The sequence below is a fragment of the Sminthopsis crassicaudata genome, chromosome 5, assembly GCF_048593235.1.
Source record: "Sminthopsis crassicaudata isolate SCR6 chromosome 5, ASM4859323v1, whole genome shotgun sequence".
NCBI lineage: Eukaryota > Metazoa > Chordata > Mammalia > Dasyuromorphia > Dasyuridae > Sminthopsis > Sminthopsis crassicaudata.
In genome coordinates, this window is record NC_133621.1 from 270,904,292 (window position 1) to 270,926,953 (window position 22,662).

A 22,662-nucleotide genomic window follows, 5' to 3' on the forward strand; every position below is an offset into this window, starting at 1 on the left:
TACAGGCTTTTTGCAAACATAAGGAGGTGAGGACTTCCGGCCAAGAAGGCAGCACAGAGGCAGACAGCTGCTTGAGCTCTGCGTTTTCTCTCAGAACTTACTTCATGACAAGCCTAAGAATTAATTATTGACTGGAAAAGAAACTCACAAGTAATCACCAACAGAAGACATCCTTGAAATTCGCCAGAAAAGGTCTGTGATTGCTCTGGGGAAGGGACAAACAAGCTAGGTGCAGACTGAGGGCAAGCAGTGAGAGCCAGCCAGGCAGCTCACACAGCTCAGACCAGAGGGAGGATGGGTACGATCTCTCCCGTTTCTGAGAAAAAGACTTTTACCCCAGTGTGAATGTTCCATCTTGGCAGCAAGCCAGGAGCAGCAGAGAAGTTGTAAACACCGGAGGTAAAGAATAAAACCCCCATAAACCTAGCTTCTCTAAACCCGGCCACCCCCAAACCCCACCCAGAGTGACTCAGCGCCTTCTTAGAGCCTCAGAGCCCAGATGCAGCACAGCCATCACTGTCCATCTAGTGCCTCGCTGCTGACTCCCGCAGTCTGTAACTACTATTAGGCTTCAGGTGAAGCCAATAAAGCAAGGGTAGCCATCCTCATCTCAGAGCAAGCAAAAACAAAAATTGATCTAATAAAAAGAGATAAGGAAGGGCATTATATCCTGCTAAAGAGTAGTATAGATAATGAAGCAGTATCAGTATTAAACATATGCTCACCAAATGGTGCAACATCTAAATTCTTAAAAGAGAAATTAAGAGAGCTGCAAGGAGAAATAGACAGCAAAACTATAATAGTGGGAGATTTCAACCTTGCACTCTCAGAATTAGATAAATCAAACAACAAAATGAATAAGAAAGAAGTCAAAGAGGTAAATAGAATACTAGAAAAGTTTGATATGATAGATCTTTGGCAAAAGCTAAATGGAGACAGAAAGGAGTACACTTTCTTCTCAGCAGTTCATGGAACCTATATAAAAATTGATCATATACTAGGACATAAAAACCTCAAAATCAAATGAGTAAGAAATAGTAAATGCATCCTCTTCAGACCACAATGCAATTAAAATTACATTTAATAAAAAGCCAGGGGAAAATAGACCAAAAAATAATTGGAAACTAAATAATCTTATACTAAAGACCGATTGGGTAAAACAGCAGATCATAGACATAATTAATAACTTCACCCAAGAAAATGACAATAATGAGACATCATAACAAAATGTGTGGGATACAGCCAAAGCAGTAAAAAGGTGAAGTTTTATATCTCTAGAGGCCTACTTGCATAAAATAGAAAAATAGAAGGTCAATGAATTGAGTTTACAACTAAAAATGCTAGAAAAGGAACAAATTTAAAAACCCCAGACAAACACGAAACTTGAAATTCTAAAAATAGAAAGTGAGATTAATGAAATTGAAAGTAAAAAAAAAAAAACACTATTGAATTAATTAATATAAGAGTTGTTTCTATGAAAAAAACCAACAAAATAGACAAACACTTAGTGAATATGATTTAAAAAAGGAAAGAGGAAAAGCAAATTGTAAGTCTTAAAAATGAAAAGGGAGGGGAAGCAGAGCCAAGATGCCAGAGAAGATACACGTGATTTTGTGACCTCCCTTCTTCCCTCAATACCAGTTAGTTAAATCAGCCTCAAAAATAACGCTGGACTGATAGAAACCACAAGGACTGGAAGCACGACTTACCAGCTGAAGAGAATCTGGAGTTTCAATAGAAAAGGTCAGTTCCCAGGGGAGGAATTAAAAAGGCCAGCACAGACAGGGTGAGTTACTAGCTCACTGCGCCGATTTGGGCTCAGGAGAACTCAGGGATCAGAGAAGCCACTGAGATAGAAGAATCTGGCACAGCCTGTTAGCTCTTCTCTGCTTATAAAACAGCAGCTCAGAAGAGAAATCAAGGCACTTTAAAATATAAAGCCAGATACTAGAACCACCCCAATCCAGAAGTGACTCAACAGATCTCAGCACTGCAGGTGTGGCTAACTTGGGCTGTCCGGGGCTTCACCTGGGAGTAGTTAAGAGCTTTAAAAGCAGGGACACACCACAAGGCAACATCTAATTCACATAGTGCCTGGCTCACCTGGAGGCTGTGGAACTCAGCCATTGAAGTCCCAGAGAAGAGGAACCTTTGAAATAGGTACTGGAGTTTCTGGGCAGACAACTTCCAGTTTGAGCGCAGGGGCTTTTTCACATCAGCTGCTGACATCCACACCCCAGGGGACGCATTGGCTGGGCTTTGTGTCACCTTTACTGTTCAGTCTTAAACCTCAGGGAAGTCTCTGGGACACACAGCAGGGGGTCCTTCACTGGGAAACCCTCATAGTGCAAAAACAGCAGTACTAATCTCCTGAGGCGCTTCCAGGGAGGGGGAGGGAAACTCTGTCCCAGAGCTCTCAGGAGCCTGGCATCCATCCAGTCTGGGAGGAAGCTGGTAAAGAAATAAATAAATAAATTCTTACCCAAAGGACAGACCCCAAAAGATTTTTTAGATATGAGTAAAAAGCAAAAAAGAAGTATTGATTCCTTCTACACAGAGAAAGAGTGGGTATCCAACCCCAAGGAAGTTAAGAGAAGAGAGTCTGCAGATAACAGCCTAAAGGGGAATGATACCTGCCCCCATCACATAACTCTCTCCTAGAAGAGAAAATTAAAATTTTAAGAGAGTTTGAAGAAAAATGGGGAAAGGAAAGAGAAGTTATGATAAAGAATAACAACGTTCTGAAATTTGAGTTGGAAAAAATAAAGCATTCACAGGAGATTCAGGGAAACAAAATTTGTGAATTAGAAAAGGTTAAAAAATCACAGGAAGGTAGGATTTCTGAATTGGAAAAGATAAAAAATTCTCAAGAAAGGATTTCTGAATTGGAAAAGATAAAAAAGTCTCAAGAAAATAGGATTTCTGAATTGGAAAAAGAAAATAATTCTATAAAAAAATTATGGAAATGGAAAAAAAATTCAATAGAGCAAAATAATTCATTTAAAAACTAAATTTGGCATCTACGAAAAGAACTAAAAACTGTGAATGAAGAAAATAACTCCTTAAAAATCAGGATGGAACAAATAGACATGAATGATTCATTGAGAACCCAAGAATCAGTCAAACAAAACAAAACAAAACAAAAAAAATTAAAAGCTGGAGAATAACATCAAATACTTACTGGGAAAATCTATAGAAATGGAAAATACATCTAGGAGAGATAATCTGAGGATCATTGGATTTCCCAAAAACTATGACCAAAAAGAGAGCCTAGATTCTATTTTACAAGAAAGCATCAAAGAGAACTGTCCAGAGATAATAGAAACAGAAGGGAAAATAGGCATGGAAAGAATTCATCAAACACCTTCTGAAAAAGACCCTTAAAAAAAAATTCCACAGAATATTGTGGCTAAGCCGCAGAATTACCACACAAAGGAAAGACTATTGCAAGCATCTAGAAAAAATCAATTCATATATCAAGGGGCCACAATAAGGGTCACTCAAGATCTGGCTGCCTCCACATTAAAAGATCGAAGGGCCTGGAACCTGATATTCAGAAAGTCAAAAGATCAAGGATTGCAACCAAGAATAAACTACCCAGCTAAGTTTAGCATTTTCTTCCATGGAAGAAGATGGTCATTCAAGCAAATAGAGGAATTCCATATGTTTCTAAGAAAAAAAAAACAGACAAACAAAAAATTTGATCTACATCCACAAGACTGAAGAGAAACAGGAAAAGGTACACAGAACCCTTGAGAACTGTATCTCTGTTGTGGATATATAGAAAGTCCACATAGATAATTTGATTTTACTGATGTTAAAAAAAGGGGGGAGTAGTAACGGGAAGGGGGTAGTATAAGAAAAAGGGGAAGGAGTGATAAAAAGTAGGAAACTACATCCCAGGAAGAGGCATAGAAAATATACCATATCTGAGGGAATTTAGAGAGGGGGAGGAACATTGCATGAATATTACTCTCATCAGAAGAGTCTCAAAGAGTAAATAATTGACATATTTGTTTTTCAGAGAATTCTCTCTCACCTCATTAAAAGGGGGGAGAGGAAAAGGGAAAAGGAAAAGGGGAATAAGGGAAAGGACTTGGAAGGAGGGGAAGGGATACAAAAAAAAAAGGGAGGGCTGCGTGGCACAAGTGGGGTCTACAAATTAAATATAAGGGAAGGGGTTCAGGGGGGTCAAGGGAAAAAGCATAATCTGGAGATAATATGATGGCAGGAAATACAGAATTAGTCATTTTAACTATAAATGTGAATGGGATGAACGCTCCCATCAAACTGAGATGGATAGCAGACTGGATCAAAAGTCAGAACCCTACAATATGTTGTTTACAGGAAACACACTTAAAGTAGGCAGATACATGCAGAGTAAAGGTAAAAAGTTGGAGCAGAATCTATTATGCTTCAGGTAAAGCCAAAAAAGCAGGGGTAGCCATCCTTATCTCAGATCAAGCAAAAGCAGAAATTGATCTAATTAAAAGCGATAAGGATGGAAACTATATCCTGCTAAAAGGTAGCTTAAACATTGAAGCCATATCAATACTAAACATATATGCACAAAGTGGTATAGCATCTAAATTTCTAAAGGAAAAGTTAAGAGAATTGCAAGAATAAATGGACAGTAAAACTATAATAATGGGACATCTAAAGCTCGCACTCCCAGATTTAGACAAATCACTCACAGATATAGACAAATCAAACCACAAAACAAATAAGAAAGATATTTAAAAAGTAAATAGAACATTAGAAAAACTAGGTATGATAGACCTTTGGAGAAAACTGAATGGCGATAGAAAGGAATATACTTTCTTCTCAGCAGTTCATGGATCCTATACAAAAATTGACCATATATTCGGACATAAAGATCTCAAAATTAAATGTAGGAAGGCAGAAATAATAAATGCCTTCTTCTCAGATTACAATGCAATAAAAGCTACATTCAGTAAGAAGTTAGGGGTAAAAAGACCAAAAAGTAATTGGAAATTGAATAATTTCATCTTATAGAATGACTGGGTAAAACAGCAAATTATAGAAACAATTAATAATTTCACATAAGATAATGACAATATTGAGACATCATACCAAAATCTGTGGGATGCAGCTAAAGCGGTAATAAGGGGGAATTTTATATCTTTAGAGGCTTATTTGAAAGAGAAAGAGAAAGATTTGAAAGAGAAGATTAACAAATTGGGCCTGAAACTTAAAAACCTAGAAAAAGACCAAATTAACCCCCCCAACCAAAAATCAAACTTGAAATACAAAAATTAAAAGGAAAAATCAATAATATTGAAAGTAAAAAAAAAACAAACAAACTATTGACTTAATAAATAAAACCAAGAGTTGGTTTTATGAAAAAGCCAATAAAATAGATAAAACTTTGGTAAATCTGATCAGAAAAAGGAAAGAGGAAAATCAAACTGTTAGTCTTACAAATGAAAAGGGGGATCTTTCCACCAATGAAGAGGAAATTAGAGAAATAATAAGGAATTACTTTGCCCAACTTTATGCCAATAAATTTGATAACTTAAGTGAAAAGGATGACTTCCTCCTAAAATATATGCTTCCTAGATTAACAGAGGAGGAGGTAAATTGCTTAAATAGTCTCATTTCAGAAAAAAGAAATAGAACAAGCTATTAATCAACTCCCCAGGAAAAAATCCCCAGACCAGATGGATTTACATGTGAGTTCTACCAAACATTTAAAGAACAATTAGCCCCAATGATTTATAAACTATTTGAAAAAATAGGGGATGAAGGAGTCCTACCAAACTCCTTTTATGACACAGACATGGTACTGATACCTAAACCAGATCGATCGAAAACTGAGAAAGAAAACTACAGACCAATATACATTGATGCTAAAATCTTAAAGAAGATATTAGCAAAAAGACTTCAGAAAATCATCCCCAGGATAATACACTATGATTAAGTAGGATTTATAAGAGGAATGCAGGGCTGGCTTAATATTAGGAAAACTATTAGTATAATTTACCATATTAATAATCAAATTAATAAAAACCACATGATCATCTCAATAGATGCAGAAAAATCATTTGATAAAATCCAACATCCATTCCTACTAAAAATGCTTGAGAGTATAGGAATAAATGGACTATTCCTTAGAATAATCAGGAGCATATATTTAAGACCGTCAGTAAACACAATATGCAATGGAGTCAAACTGGAACCATTCCCAGTAAGATCAGGAGTGAAACAAGGTTGCCCACTATCACCATTACTATTCAATATAATACTAGAAATGCTAGCCTCGGCAATAAGAGCCGAGAAAGAGATTCAAGGAATTAGAGTAGGAAATGAGGAAATCAAACTATCACTCTTTGCAGATGACATGATGGTATACTTAGAGAACCCCAAAGACTCTGCTAAAAAGCTACTAGAAATAATTCAAAATTTCAGCAAAGTGGGAGGATACAAAATAAATCCACATAAATCCTCAGCATTTTTATATATCACCAACAAAATGCAACAGCAAGAGATACAAAGAGGAATTCCATTCCAAACAAATGTTAAGAGTATAAAATATTTGGGAATATATCTACCAAAGAAAAGTCAGGAATTATATGAGCAAAATTATGAAACACTTGCCACAAAAATAAAGTCATATTTAAATAATTGGAAAGATATTCGGTGCTCTTGGATAGGAAGATGACAATACTCCCCAAACTCATCTATTTATTTAGTGCTATACCAATCAGACTCCCAAGAAACTATTTTAATGACCTAGAAAAAATAACAACAAAATTCATATGGAAGAATAAAAAGTCGAGAATTGCAATTGAACTAATGAAAAAAAAGTCAGATGAAGGTGGTCAAAGTGTAAGTGATCTAAAGCTACATTATATAACAGCAGTTACCAAAACCATTTGGTATTGGCTAAGAAATAGACCGGTAGATCAGTGGAACAGATTAGATACAAAGGACAAAAAAGGGTACATCTATAGCAATCTAGTCTTTGACAAACCCAAAGATACCAACATTAGGGATAAAAATTCATTATTTGGAAAAAACTGTTGGGAAAACTGGAAATTAGTATGGCAGAAATTAGATATGGATCCACACTTAACACCAAATACCAAGATAATATCAAAATGGGTCCATGACTTAGACATAAATAATGAGATCATACATAGATTAGAGGAACAGAGGATAGTCTACCTCTCAGACTTGTGGAGGAGGAAGAAATTGATGACCAGAGGAGAACTAGAGATCATTATTGATCACAAAATTGAAGATTTTGTTTACATCAAACTAAAAAGTTTCTGTACAAACAATACTAATGCAAACACGATTAGAAGGGAAGTAACAAATTGGGAAAATATTTTTAAAGTTAAAGGTTCTGATAAAGGTCTCATTTCCAATATATATAGAGAACTGACTCTAATTTATAAGAAATAAAGCCATTCTCCAATTGATAAATGGTCAAAGATATGAACAGACAATTCTCAGATGATGAAATTGAAATTATATCCACTCATATGAAAGAGGGTTCCAAATCACTACTGATCAGAAAAATGCAAATTAAGACAACTCTCAGTTACCACTACACACCTGTCCGATTGGCTAAGATGACAGGAACAAATAATGATGAATGTTGGAGGGGATGTGGGAAAACTGGGACACTGATGCATTGTTGGTGGAGTTATGAAAGAATCCAACCATTCTGGAGTACAATCTGGAATTATGCCCAAAAAATTATCAAACTTTGCATACCCTTTGATCCAGCATTGCTGCTATTGGGCTTATATCCCAAAGAAATACTGAGGAAGGGAAAGGAACCTTTATGTGCCAAAATGTTTGTGGCAGCTCCTTTCATAGTGGCTAGAAACTGGAAGATAAATGGATGTCCATCAATTGGAGAATGGTTGGGTAAATTATAGTATATGAAGGTTATGGAATATTATTGCTCTGTAAAAAAAAAATGACCAGCAGGAGGAATACAGAGAGGCTTGGAGAGACTTACATGAATGATGCTGAGTGAAATGAATAGAACCCGAAGATCGCTGTATGTTGTATGAAGATGTATTCTGATGGAAGTGGATATCTTCAACATAAAGAAGATCCAACTCACTTCCAGTTGATCAATGATGGACAGAAACAACTACACCCAGAGAAGGAACACTGGGAATTGAATGTAAACTGTTAGCACTACTGTCTATCTACCCAGGTTACTTATACCTTCAGAATCTAATACTTAATATGCAACAAGAAAATGGTATTTACACACATATGTTGTATCTAGGTTATACTGTAACATATGTAAAATATTTGAGACTGCCTGTCATCAAGGGGAGGGAGTAGACAGAGGGAGGGGATAATTTGGAAAAATGAATACAAGGGATAATGTTTAAAAAAATACTTATGCATATATACTGTCAAAAAACTATAAATAAATAAAATTTAAAAAAAATGAAAAGGGAGAACTCACCACTAATGAAGAGGAAATTAGAACAATAGGTAGGAGCTACTTTGCTCAACTTTATGCCAATAAATTCGATAACATAAATGAAATGGAAGAATACCTTCACAAATATAGCTTGCCCAGATTAAGAGAGGAAGAAGTAAATAGTCTAAATAGTCCCATTTCAGAAAAAGAAACAGAACAAGCTATTAACCAACTCCCTAAGTAAAAGTTCCCAGGACCACATGGATTTACATGTGAATTCTACCAAGCAATTAAAGAACAACGAACTCCAATGCTATATAAACTATTTGAAAAAATAAGGATTGAAGGAGTCCTACCAAATTCCTTTTATGACACAGACAAGGTAATGATACCTGAACCAAGTAGGCTGAAAACAGAGAAAGAAAATTATAGGCCAATCTCCCTAATGAATATTGATGATAAAATCTTAAATAAAATATTAGCAAAAAGACTACAGAAAATCGTCCCCAGGATAATACACTATGACCAAGTGGGATTTATACCAGGAATATAAGGTTGGTTCAATATTAGGAAAATTATTAGCATAATTGACCATATCAATAACCAAAATAACAAAAATATGATCATCTCAATAGATGCAGAAAAAGCATTTGATAAAATCCAACATCCATTCCTCCTAAAAATACTGGAGAGTTTAGGAATAAATGGACCATTCCTTAAACTAGTAAGGAACATATATTTAAAACCGTCAGTAAACATTATATGTAATGGCGATAAGCTGGAACCTTTCCCAGTAAGATCAGGAGTGAAACAAGGTTGCCCACTATCACCATTACTATTCAATATAGAACTAGAAACTCTAGCTTCAGCAATAAGAGCCGAGAAAGACCTTCAAGGATTTAGAGTAGGTATTGAGGAAATCAAACTATCACTCTTTACAGATGACATGATGGTATACTTAGAGAACCCCAAAGATTCTGCTAAAAATCTATTAGAAATAATTCAGAACTTTAGCAAAATTGCAGGATACAAAATAAATCCACATAACTCCTTAGCATTTTTATACATTACCAATGCAATCCAACAACAATAGATACAAAGAGAAATTCCATTCAAAATAACGGTCGATAGTTTAAATATTTGGGAATATATCTACCAAAGGAAAGTCAGGAATTATATGAGCAAAATTACAAAACACTTGCCACAAAAATAAAATCAGATTTAAATAATTGGAAAGACATTAAGTGCTCTTGGATAGACCAAGCGAATATAATCAAGATGACAATACTCCCTACACTAATCTATTTATTTAGTGCTATACTAATCAGACTCCCAAGAAACTATTTTAATCACCTAGAAAAAATAACAACAAAATTCATATGGAAGAACAAAAGGTCGAGAACTTCAAGGGAAGTAATGAAAAAAAAAAAATCAAATGATGATGGCCTAGTTGTACCTGATCTAAAACTAATATTATAAAGCAGCACTCACCAAAATCATTTGGTATTGGCTAAGAAATAAACTAGTAGATCAGTGCAATAGGTTAGGTTCACGGGGCAAGATAGTGAATAAAAATAGCAATCTCGTGTTTGACAAACCCAAAGATCCCAACTTTTGGGACAAGAATTCATTATTTGACAAAAACTGTTGGGAAAACTGGAAATTAGTATGGCAGAAACAAGTCATGAACCCACATTTAAAGGCCACATACTAAGATAAGATCAAAATGGGTCCATGATTTAGGCATAAAGAATGAGATCATAAATAAATTAGAGAAACATAGGATAGTTTACCTCTCAGACTCGTGGAGGAGGAAGGAATTTGTGAGCAAAGGAGAACTAGTGATCATTATTGATCACAAAATAGAAAATTTTGATTACATCAAATTAAAAAGCTTTTGTACAAACAAAAGCTTATGCAAAAAAGATTAGAAGCAAAGTAACATATTGGGAAAACATTTTTACAGTTAAAGTACTGATAAAGGCCTCATCTCCAAAATATACAGAGAATTGACTCTTAATTTATAAGAAATCAAGCCATTCTCCAATTGATAAATGGTCAAAGGATATGAACAGACAATTTTCAGATGATGAAATTGAAACTATTCCCACTCATATGAAAGTGTTCCAAATCACTATTGATCAGAGAAATGCAAATTAAGACAACTCTCAGATACCACTACACACCTGTCCGATTGGCTAAGATGACAGGAATAAATAATGATGAGTGTTGAAGGGGATGTGGGAAAACTGGGTCACTGATGCATTGTTGGTGGAGTTGTGAAAGAATCCAACCATTCTGGAGTACAATCTGGAATTATGCCCAAAAAGTTATCAAACTGTGCAGACCCTTTGATCCAGCATTGCTGCTATTGGGCTTATATCCCAAAGAAATACTGAGGAGGGGAATGGAACCTTTATGTGCCAAAATGTTTGTGGCAGCCCTTTTTGTAGTGGCTAGAAATGGGGAAATGAATGGATGCCTATCAATTGGAGAATAGTGGGGTAAATTATGGTATATGAATGTTATAGACTATTATTGTTCTGTAAGAAATGACCAACAGGATCAATATAGAGAGGCTTGAAGAGAATTACATCAACTGATGCTGTGCAAAATGAGCAGAACTAGGAGATCATTACACAGTTCAACAAGGATACTGTATGAGGATGTATTCTAATGGAAGTGGATATCTTCAACATAGACAAGAGATAATATCATTCCAATTGATCAATGATGGACAGAATCAGCTACACCCAGGAAAGGAACACTGGGAAATGAGTGTAAACTGTTAGCATTTTTTGTTTTTCTCTCCGTTATTTTTACCTTCCCAATCCAATTCTTCCTTTGCAACAACAACAACAACAACAAAAATTGGTTCTGCACATATATATTTTTTACCTAGGATATACTATAACATATTAAATATGGATGGGAATGCCTGCCATCTAGGGGAGGGGGTGGAGGGAAGGAGGAGAAAAATTTGGAACAGAAGGGAGTACAAGGGATAATGTTGTAAAAAGTTACCTATGCATATGTACTGTCTAAAAATGTTTTAATTATAAAATTAATTTTTAAAAATGAGAAAAAATAAACATAAGGAGGTAACAAGGAAAATGATATCATAAGGCCTATCTGCTTACATTCCTAGAACGTTCTCATTATTAAGAAGGTAAGAGGAGTATATGTAAACAAAGGACACAAGTTTAAGTTGAATATAAAGGGATAAAATTTTAAAAAAATAATGAAATTGGGGCAGCCAGGTGGCACAGTGGATAGAGCATCAGCCCTGAAGTCAGGAGAACCTGATTTCAAATGTGGTCTCAGACACTTAACACTTCCTAGCTGTGTGACCCTGTGTAATGTTCTGTTGTCTCCAGAGACTGCTGATTGCTATCTGGGAGGAGATCTGCTGTCTCAACTCAATCTCTCAGCTGCCAACTCTGACCTAGAGTAGAGACTCTTCTTTCCTCCAGAGAGCCACCCCAGATCTAGCCCAGACAAGACTCTCAATCTCTTGAGTGATGCCTTCTTTTATCCTCCAAGAGAATGGCATGGGATAATGCAAGGGCTTCTGGGAAAAATACTTCAACCAATGAACTTGCTCCTCCTAAGCATGCAAGCTCCTCCCCAGGAGTTCAAAGGGGTAAAACTCCCCCCAAAGGCCAGAACTAGAGAATTGTTAAATACCGATTTAGCACCTACTAAGAACCTAATATCTCATTATCTCATTAGCACTTAGTAAGAACCTAACCACCCTGGGCAAGTCACTTAATCCAGATTGCCTCAAAAAATAATAATAATAATAATGAAGTTGGGGCTAGGTGGCACTGTGCATAGAGCACCAGCCCTGAAGTCAGGAGGACCTGAATTCAAATCTGGTCTCAGACACTTAACACTTCCTGGCTGTGTGACCCTGGGCAAGTCAACACTTAATTCCAATTGCCTCAACAGCAAAAAAAAAAAAAAAAAAAAAAAAAAAAAAAAGTAAAGAAAGGAAAAAAAAAAGAAATTTAGTGGTGAGAGGGATCTACTGGGTAAAAGGGAAAAGAAGTAGAATTGTGAAAATTATCTATCAAAAAAAAAAAGAGTCAAGGAAAAAAAAAACTTATAGTGAAGGTTGTAGAGGACTGGAACTCTGGAGAAGTATACTTGAAATAAGCTGTCAACTCAGAGGAAAAGATGAGATGATGGTTCTCCAGTTCACATAATATACATAGTATGGTGATTGTAATGATTCTCTAAGTTGACACACAATTAGTATCCTGTAATGATCTAATTACAATAAGGCATATAGGGGCTAAGGAGGACTGAAAGACAGACAGTCTTTGACCAGCCTACTGATGGCTTTCTTGCCTTTTGCACTAAGGTCAAGACTGGGCTAGAATAAAGAAATCTAGTCTCTATTCTTGACCATTCTAGTGGTGTCTATCCTGCTGAGACCAAGACCCTTCTGGAGGACCTCCAGAAAGCTAGCCTGCACATTACAAATGGGAAGAAGGGGACGAGACTATGAGAATGTGAATCTTAACTCTTTTAATAATAATAATAATATGTATTGAATAATATATAGTCAATAAGATATGTAGAAACATATCTTATTCTGCAGGGAAATAGGAGGGAAATGGGGGTGAAGTGAAAAGAAAAAGGCATATTGGGGGAGGTCCCAGAACCAAAACACTTTTGAGGAGAGAGAGGGTGAAAGGAGGGAGAGAATAAATTGGGAGGGAGGAGGGGGAATTATAGTTAGCAATAGTAATTGCAAAAAGAATTTCAAAGCAAGTTTCTCTGATAAGTCATCATTTCTCAAACATGAAGAGAAATGAATTAAATTTATAAAAGTTAAATCATTCACCAATTGATAAATGATCAAAATATATGATCTGCAACTGAAGAGCTACAATTTCATGCATATCCTTCGACCTAACACTACCACTACTTGGCATGAATACCAAAAAAGTTTAGGAAAAAAAAGAAAGGAAAAATGTCCTTTACATATAAAATATATTCACAGCAACTCTCAGGGCAAAAAAGCTTGGGAAATTAGGAGATGCCTATCAATTGGGTAATGGATCAATAAACTGAAGTGTGTGTTTACTTTGGAATATTATCATTCTTTGGGAAATGTTGAGTAGAATGTTTTCAGAAAAAAAGAAAACAACAAAACAAAACTCAGAAAATCCTCCACAAACACAAGCAAAGTGAAATGGATTGGATACAAAGTAATAGCAGTGTTTTGCAATGACCAGATGTAAATGGCTTTGCTATTCTCCATAGTATAATCATCCACAACTACTCTGAAGGACTTATGAAGAAAGTACCCATCCTTACCCACAGAAGGAACTGATTGTGTCTGAACTCAGATTAAAACATTCTCTATTTCTCTGGTTTTTTTTTATTTAATTTTTCTTGAGTGTTTTTCCTTTCATTAGATTTGGACATCTATGTTTATTTTTCTAGAACTTGACTTTTATGGAAATGGTTTGCCTAGCTTCACAAGTGGTTTCTTAATTGTGGGAGGAAATAAGGGGAAAGTATCTAGAACTCAAAAATTGTAAAAACAAATGTAAAAAACCTTTTTGAACATAGTTGGTAAACATAATAATAAAATAAGACAGACAAAATAAAAATGATGAAATTATGAGGTGATAGATGAATGCACTAGGAGAAAAGGAAAGAGAACAGTGGAATGGTGTAAATTATCTGCCATAAAAAGAGAGGCAAGAAAAAGGTTCTATACTAGTGTGGAAAAGGAGAGGAGAGGGGAAGTAAATGAACCTCATTCTCATTAGAACTGGTTCAAAAAGAAAATAATGTACAATATACAGGTATAGAAATATCTTCTTTTAAAGGAAAATAGGACAGTAATGGAATATTGGAAGAAGAAGGAGTGATAAATGAAGAGAGCATATTGGGGTAGGGTTTGGTCAATAATAAAACATTTTTTGTGGAGTGTTAGTGTGAAAGGAGAGAGAATAGAACAAGGGGGGGAATATGATTACAATGTTAATTATAAACAGAATTTTGGAGCAAGTTTCACTGATAACGCCTTATTTCTCAAACATAGAGGAAACTGAGTAAATTTTTTTTAAAAAATAATGAGTTATGGCCCAAATGATAAATGATCAGAAGATATGATCTATGCCCAAAGAGCTAGAAATTCAGGTATATCCTTTTACCTAATAATACCACTACTAACTTTAAATATGAAAAGAGATTTTTTAAAGTAAACACAACTATAAGTACAAAAATATTTGTAAAAGTTCTCTTCTCAGGGCAAAAAAAAAAAAAAAAAAAATGGAAATCGAGGAGAAGCCCACCAATTGGGAAATGGCTGAATAATATGGCATATGATTGCCATGGGATATTATTCTTTGTTAAATGTTAAGCTCAGAAAAAAAATACTGGAAAGTCATCCATGAATTCAAGCAAAGTGACATATACTGTGTACTAATTAATAGCAATGGTTTGAGATGACCAACTTTGAATGACTTTGCTACTCTAAGCAATAAAATATTTTATGACTATTCTGAAGGACTGATTTAAGAAACTGTGTCTGAATACAGAATGAACCATACTTTCTCTTCCCTCTCCTTTTCAATCTTTTTCTCCTTCTTCCTCTCCATCTCTCTGCCTCCTTCCCTTCCTCTTCGCCTTCTTCATGCCTCCATCCTTCCCTGTCTTGTCTCTCTCCTTCCCTCTATTACTTCCTTTCTCTCTCTCCTTCCCTCTGTCCCTACCTATACTTCAAGCTTTCTTCTTCTTCTTTTTTTTTTTTATGATGGGACATCTATGTTTTCTTTCTCAATGTGACTTATATGGAAATGTTTTGCATAACTTCACTTGTGGTTTCTTAATCGGAGCTGTGGACAGGCACAAGAGAAAGAATATGGAACTCAAAACTTTTAAAAACAAATGTTAAAATACATTTTAAATTTAACTGGGAAATAATAAGAAACAAATAAAATTTTAGAAGAGATTATAGGAATTTATCACAAGAATAATACAAAATGACCAAATGATATTTATACCAGGAATACAAAGATGTCTTAATATCAGAAAATTTATCAGCATTGATTGACTATATTAATAAGCAAACTAACAGAAATCATATGATTATCTCAATAGACAAAATAAAACACCCATTCCTATTACAAACAACAACAGCAACAAGAGAGCATAGGAATAAATTGAGTTTTTCATAAAATGATAAATATCACCTATCTAAAGCCATCATCAAGCATTATATTCAATGGAGATAAGATAGAAACATTCCCAATAAAATTAGGGTTAAAACAAGGTTGCCCCTTATAACCACTGCTATTTAATATTGTACTAGAAATGTTAGCTTTATCAGCAAAAGAAAAAAAAAAAAGAAATTGAAGAATTTAAAGTAGGTAATGAGAAAACAAAACTATCCCTCTTTGCAGTGATATGGAATATTTAGAGAAACAACTAAAATACTAGAATGAATTAACAACTTTAGCAAAGTTGTAGGACATAAAAGAGAATGACAATAATGAGATAACATACCAAAATGTATGAGATGCAGCCAAAATAGTAGTTAGGGTAAAATCTGCTTCTCTAAATTCTTATTTCAGTGAAATAGAAAAAGAATAGATCAATGAACTGGGTATGAAACTCAAAACAAATACAAAACAAAACAAAACAAAAAAAAAAAAAAACCTAATAAGAGAATAAATTTTTAAAATCCTCAACTGAGTACCAAATTAGAATTCCTCACAACCAAATATGAGATTCAAAATATTTAAAGTAAACAAAAAAATTAAGAAAAGTATTAGACTAGTAAATAAATCTACTAGCTGTTTTAATGAAAAATCAATGAAATAAGCCATTGGTTAATGTGTTTTTAAAAAATGGTGAAAACCATGTGTCCACTGTCAAAAAGAAAATGAATGAAATTATCACCAATGAAGAAATAAAAACAATCATTAGGTTAAAAATTGTCCAATTTTATGCCAATAAATCTCACCATATAAGGAAAAATCAATGAATATTTAGGAAAATATCAATTACCTAGATTAATAATAGATCGGGAAAATGGGATGCTTGCTTAAATAACTGTATCTTTAAAAAAAGTAATTGAGAAAGTCATTAAGGAAAAAAAAAGTCCCTGTGCCAAATGGGTTCACTTGGGAATTCTAATCAACATTCAAAGAAAACTTAATTCTAATACTATATAAATTATTTGGGAAAATAGGCAAAGAAAGAGTTCTACTATTCCTTTTCTGGCACCAATTTGACACCATACCTAAATCAGAAAGACCTAGACAGAGAAAGGAAATCATAGACTAATTTCCCAAAGGAATATCAATGGAAAAAAATTCTTACTCAACAACAATGATTTTGCAGCAATGTATCACAAGGATTATAAACTATGGCCAGATCGACTTTAGACCAGAAATGCAAGACTGGATTAATATCAGGTAAACTGTCAATAGAGTTGTCTATATCAATAACAAAAGCAATAGAAACCATATGATTATCTCAAAAGATGCTTTAAAAAGCTTTTGATAAAATACAGCACCTATTCCTATAACAAGCACTAGAGAGTAAAAAGAAAAGCAACATTTTATATTCCTTAAAATGATAAGCAGTATTTATCTAACAATATCAACAAGCATTATATGTAATGGAGATAATCTAGAAGACTTCCCAGTAAAATCAGGAGTGAAGCAAGGATGTCAATTGTCATGATTATTTTTTGACATAATACTAAAAATGTTAGCTATAGTAACAAAAGTAGAAAAAGAAATAGAATAAATTAAAATAGGCAATGAGAAACAAAATGATCACTCTTTCAGATGATATATAATGGTATACTGAAAGTATCCTAAATCAACTAAATATTGAACTATAATAATTAACAACTTTAGTAAAGTTGTAGTCCAACCCACATAAATCATTTCCATTTCTTTATATGACCAACAGGGCCCATAATCAAGAGGCAGGAAGAAAAACTCCATGCAAAATAGGTATAAACAAAATAAAATTCTTGGGAGTCTACTGCCAAAACAAACCCAGGAACTGTCTGAATACAATTATAAAATTCTTTTGACAAAAATAAGATATAAACAATAATATAAAAATGATCATTTTACCTACATTAATTTATTTACTCAGTGTCATGGAACAAACTATCAAAAATCATTAGATAGAGCTAGAAAATCATAAAACAAAAACAAAATTCACTTCCTTGAAGAAAACATCAAGAATATCAAGGGCATTAATGAAAAGAAAATATAAAAGAAGATAGTCTAGCAATACCAGATCTCAAACTACATTATCAAGCAGTAATCATCAAAATTTTCTGGTACTGTCCATAAAAGAGTAGCGGAAAAGTGGAACAGAGAATAGTCAATGATCATAGCAACCTAGTGTTTGATAAACCCAAAGACCCTACCCCTTGGGTTAAGAATTACTCACTATTTGACAAAAATTGCTGCAAAAACTAGAAAACAATAGGACCCAAACTAGGTATAGACCAACATTTCACATTGTATACTAAGATAAGGTCAAAGCATGACTTAAACAAGAAGCATGATATCATAAGCAAACGCTTTTATAAAAACAAAAATTTTTATACAACCAAAATTAGAATGAAAGCTGGGAAATAACTTATGTAACAAGTATTTATGATACAGGCCTCATTTCCCAAATATATAAAGGACTATGTCAAATTTATAAGAATACAAACCACTCCCCAGTTAATAAATGAGCAAGAATTTTTCAGATGAAGAAACCCAATTTCTCTAAAAGTTTAGAAAGAAGTCAAACAAGTCTGAAGTATCTCACAACCATTATATTAACTAATACTATAAGAAAGGAAAAAGTTATAAGTTGAAGAATATGTAAGAAAATTGGGACACTAGTGCATTGTTGGTGGAGTTGTGAACTGATCCAACTATGCTGGAGAGTGATTTGAACTATCTGCAACAGGCAAGTAAACCTCGAAGAACAGATATATTAGGTCTGTATTCTCATGAGATTATAAAAAAGGGAAAAGGACCTCCATAACAAAAATATTTATAGTAGTCCTTTTTGTGTTCACCAAATATTGAACATTGAAGGAATGCCCAGCAATTAGAGAAATGTGAAACAAATTCTCTCTTTAATGGTTTTTCATTTCTTTGTGAAGCAACACATCTTCATCTATATTCCTCCTCATTTTTTTTAACAAATTGTGTTGTATTCTAAGCTCGAGTTAATATAATGGCTCTCTTGTTGGGAGAGATGTCATTTCCCAACTGATGCAATTTCTGGGCTATTTTGCCTCTTTTATTGGAACAATGGTTTAGTATTTGCTTGATTTTCTCATTGGGAAGAGTTGATAGCATTTTTAATTACAGCAGATTACATTTCTCTATTTCTTCTTTATGCTTTCTTCTCATTTGTATTTGTACTTTTAATTCCGGCCAGTCTATGATCTGAATGACCATAATCAACTAATTCTGAAATCATTCCAACAATAGTAACCAATCATTTTTATTTATTAGGATAACATCAGTTTTGTGATTGGGATTGGTCTGTCATTGGGTTTTGTTTTGGATTTTTTTGGTGATATCCAAAAATTTTCTTTCATGCAATGTTAAAAGAACACAAGATTTGATAACACATTCCACTAAAGGGATATTTTGGCTTTTGCCACTGCTATGTAGGATGCTTTGCACAAAGTCCAAAAAGAATAGATTGTATATGCCAGAAATATTTCCAAATGCTCCTATTTGGGGATGACATTTTCCTAATTGCAGCAAGCTTTTTGATGTGGAAAAGACCCACATATATGGTGACATAGAATCCATATTGAAAAACTACATGAAAAGTAAGAATTTTCCAGATTCCATGTAGTTTAATGGGCAGCCCCATTTAATTTAGTTGGTTTACCTATATCTTTGTACATGTGTTTATACATATAGACATATACAAGCAAAAAGTCTGCATGGGCATTGAAAAACAACAATGAACTGGTTTCAAAATTATTGGGAAAACAAAATCCAGTAGGATCTCATTTGAGAAACCATACAGCATTTCTCTAATGCTCACACTGCCACAAAAGCTCATTTTATAAACATCAGTATTCTTTCAGGAATGATATTTGGCCACAGTAAATTTTACAAAATACTTAACAGAAACACATGATTTCAGAAGAATCAAAATTTAGATAATCCCCAAAATCCATGGACATATGTATGGAGAGTACAAGTAGGTGATTTTGATGAGTCTGATGTAGTAAGCGATGTCACAAACATACAAGAATAGAAAAAGAGGTGGCCTAATCTTGAATTGAAAACAAAAGCTTGCACTGGTCCTCAAATATTAAAAGAACGAAGGGAAGAATTCAGGGAGTTTCCTAGGTTCTTAATGACAAAAGTCCTGTAGGATGAGATTGGATGGAAGGATTAAAATTTGAATCCGTGGCATGAGTATTCACAATGTATAAGATAAAGGGTCCATCAAAATATGTCATCATATCATTCTATTTATTTATTTGCATTTAACAATGTGCATATTCTTAAGAGAAAATTGAAACAAGAAGCAGCAGGAAAATACAAGGTATAATCCTCATGGGTGACATTAAACTTACTTCATAAAGAGAATCAACTGAATTATGAGAGTTCAAAACTTCTATGGAATAATCTTAACTAATTTAAACTCAATAAAGAAAACTGCAAATAATAATCACCAATAAATAATAGTTAGTATGCCCACATGAACTGAGCTGTTTTTTCTCTTGCAGAGTCATAAATAGGGATTTTTTTCCCTTTTCATAGATGATGCTCCATGCTATAATCCCCATGCAAATGATTTTAAGATTATTTCATAAAGAGAATCAGCTGAATTATGAGAGTTCAAAAGTTCTATGGAATAATCGTAGCTGATTTAAAATCAATAAAGAAAACTGCAAATAGTAAACAATTGTTAGTATGCCCAAATAAACTTGTTTTTCCTTCTTGCATTCATAAATATAAGGATATTTTCTTTTCATACCTGATGTTGACATTTTTCAATGCTTTGCAATGATATTCAATTTCAATTATTGTTGTTCACTAAGTGTTCCATTATTTAAGTTGTTTTTATTCCTCAAAAAACATTGGGGTTTCATGTCTTTTAAGCTTTAATTATCATACCTCTGAAAGATATCCAAGGCATTCACATTTGCTCCATTTTTTAACAGAAAATCTGCCATATCACACTTATTTGCTCTAACTGCAAAAAAAAGTGGTGTAAGGCCTTCCTGCAAAGTTAGAATAAAGATATCGTTATATTAAGTAAGCATTCTATATTTATTTCAGTTCAATTTATGACATTTTGCAAATATTTTGTGAATTTGCTAATGACATGTTCAGAAAATATGGTACAATGGAACACTCCAGTGAGAAGACTAGAGCATTAATCTTGCTTCTGTTAGTTAATCCCTATGTGACCATAAAGCAAATTATTTCATCTGTCTGGGCTGTAAGTTTCCTTATATGTAAAATGATAGAGTAAAAGTAGATATCAAATCACAAAACAGAAATTCAAATTTTCTAAGAGAATCTTTCATATTATTTCATGAGTATCTTCTCTCTTTTTTCATTTCATAAGCAATTATTGTCCAAATGGAGCCAAACTTATTTCATCGGAACTCTACTAAGGTAAAGTTATATGCTGGCTGAGATTAACGTTGAAAACTACTTGTTTTTACCCATTCTCCTGAGGTGTACAACAGACTCAACAACAAGAAATTTAAAAAATTAAAAACCAGTCTTGTTTTGAGAGGGCTAAACCTGAAACAAAGTCATTCACCTAGCATTTTCCCTTTCTTATCAACCCTCCTAATATATTTATTGTTTTTTTTTCTCTTTCAAGTGACAATGACTAAGAATTAGGTCTTAGCAAATCAGGAATCATTCAGCAGTTCTAAAAAAGAAAATGTGTAGTCATTAGGATAAAGAAAGCATGTACTTAAGAATTTTTCCTGTAAAAACTCTGTCTGTGTAGCTATATCTAGTAGGAACAAACTTCAAAAGGTTTTTCCTAAAAGCCTTATGGCATTTCCTCATGACAAAGTCACATTGTAAAGGTCTATATGTAGAAAACAATACAGGTAATATCTGCTAGAACTAATGCATTCTGAGAAGCAGACCTAATAGACCATGCGAAGAAGATTCTGGAGAGACAGATTTGATGGAACAGCTAGCTGGCATCAAAGTTAGTAAGACCTAGATTTAGGGCCTGCAGCTGACACATGTACTGAGTGGGAGACCATGTAGTACCTCCAGGACTCTCCCTAACACTGGGTTTCTTAACTTTTTCTTTGTCATGAACCACTTTTCAGAATCATGTTTTTAAATGTCCAAAATAGATACAAAACAACAAAACCAATTACATTGAAATAACTATAAACTTATTGTAGCATTTTCAAAGTTAATGGATCCCAGTTGAAAAATCCATATTCTAAAGATTAAATCATAAAGCAATCCATGGTCTAAATCAGTAGAGGGAATTTCCTTCTTAGGAGTTCCACTGTGAATGAAATCTCTCCAGTGTAATATGTGCTCCCTGACTTCCTCACCCCTCCATCCTACATTAGAAATTCTGAAGACTAATGAACTTCAGAATTATGACAGAATGATTTTAAATTATTTTCATTAAAGAAATACTTCCATAAATAAATGAATTATAAAATGTGTACATTGGATACTATGATTTTTTAGATGATAATCTACTTTATTTTACAAGATTGTTAGTTTCCACCTTGTTTTTTGCTTCAATATCAGCTTTATAGCGAAGCAGTTTTGCTGCGATGTCTATGTTCTGAAAATACGCAACATAATGAAGAGCATTGTTGTTGTTGTCTCCAATATTAGGGTCTGCACCATGTTCAAGCAAGATAGTTGCACACTCCTCCTGCTGACATTGGATTGCCTGTCAATAGTATACAAAGAAATAATACTGTAAGATAAAATTTAGTATATTCAAGCAACATTGGTGATATTTAAATGAGCTATGTACTAATAGTTCATTTTCTTAATCAAAAACAGAAATCCAAATTCATTTCATTGAACAGCATGGTTAACTAATGCATACCTTCATTAAGGGTGTTCGACGATCTTGATCCAACAAATCCAGTTCACATTTTCTTTCTACTAATAGGGACACAACATCTAAATGTCCAGTAACACAGGCCAAATGAAGACATGTTCTACAGAAATGAAAGAGCAATGTGATTCTTTGATATTATACTG

The 22,662-nt window shown here is 33.9% G+C and overlaps 1 protein-coding gene across 2 annotated transcripts in view; it reads right to left on the bottom strand.

Annotated features, from left to right (window-relative positions):
- The window catches only part of LOC141544644 (ankyrin repeat domain-containing protein 26-like), a 60,778-nt gene that overhangs the window by 32,557 nt on the left and 5,559 nt on the right, over positions 1-22,662 (bottom strand). For both annotated transcript variants that reach the window (XM_074271044.1, XM_074271043.1), the window contains exons 2-4: positions 22,505-22,619; positions 22,172-22,342; positions 20,563-20,669 (exon numbers count right to left, since the gene is read on the bottom strand). In XM_074271044.1, the coding sequence (XP_074127145.1) occupies positions 20,563-20,669; positions 22,172-22,342; positions 22,505-22,619 (393 nt within the window). The remainder of the gene's footprint in view (positions 1-20,562; positions 20,670-22,171; positions 22,343-22,504; positions 22,620-22,662) is intronic.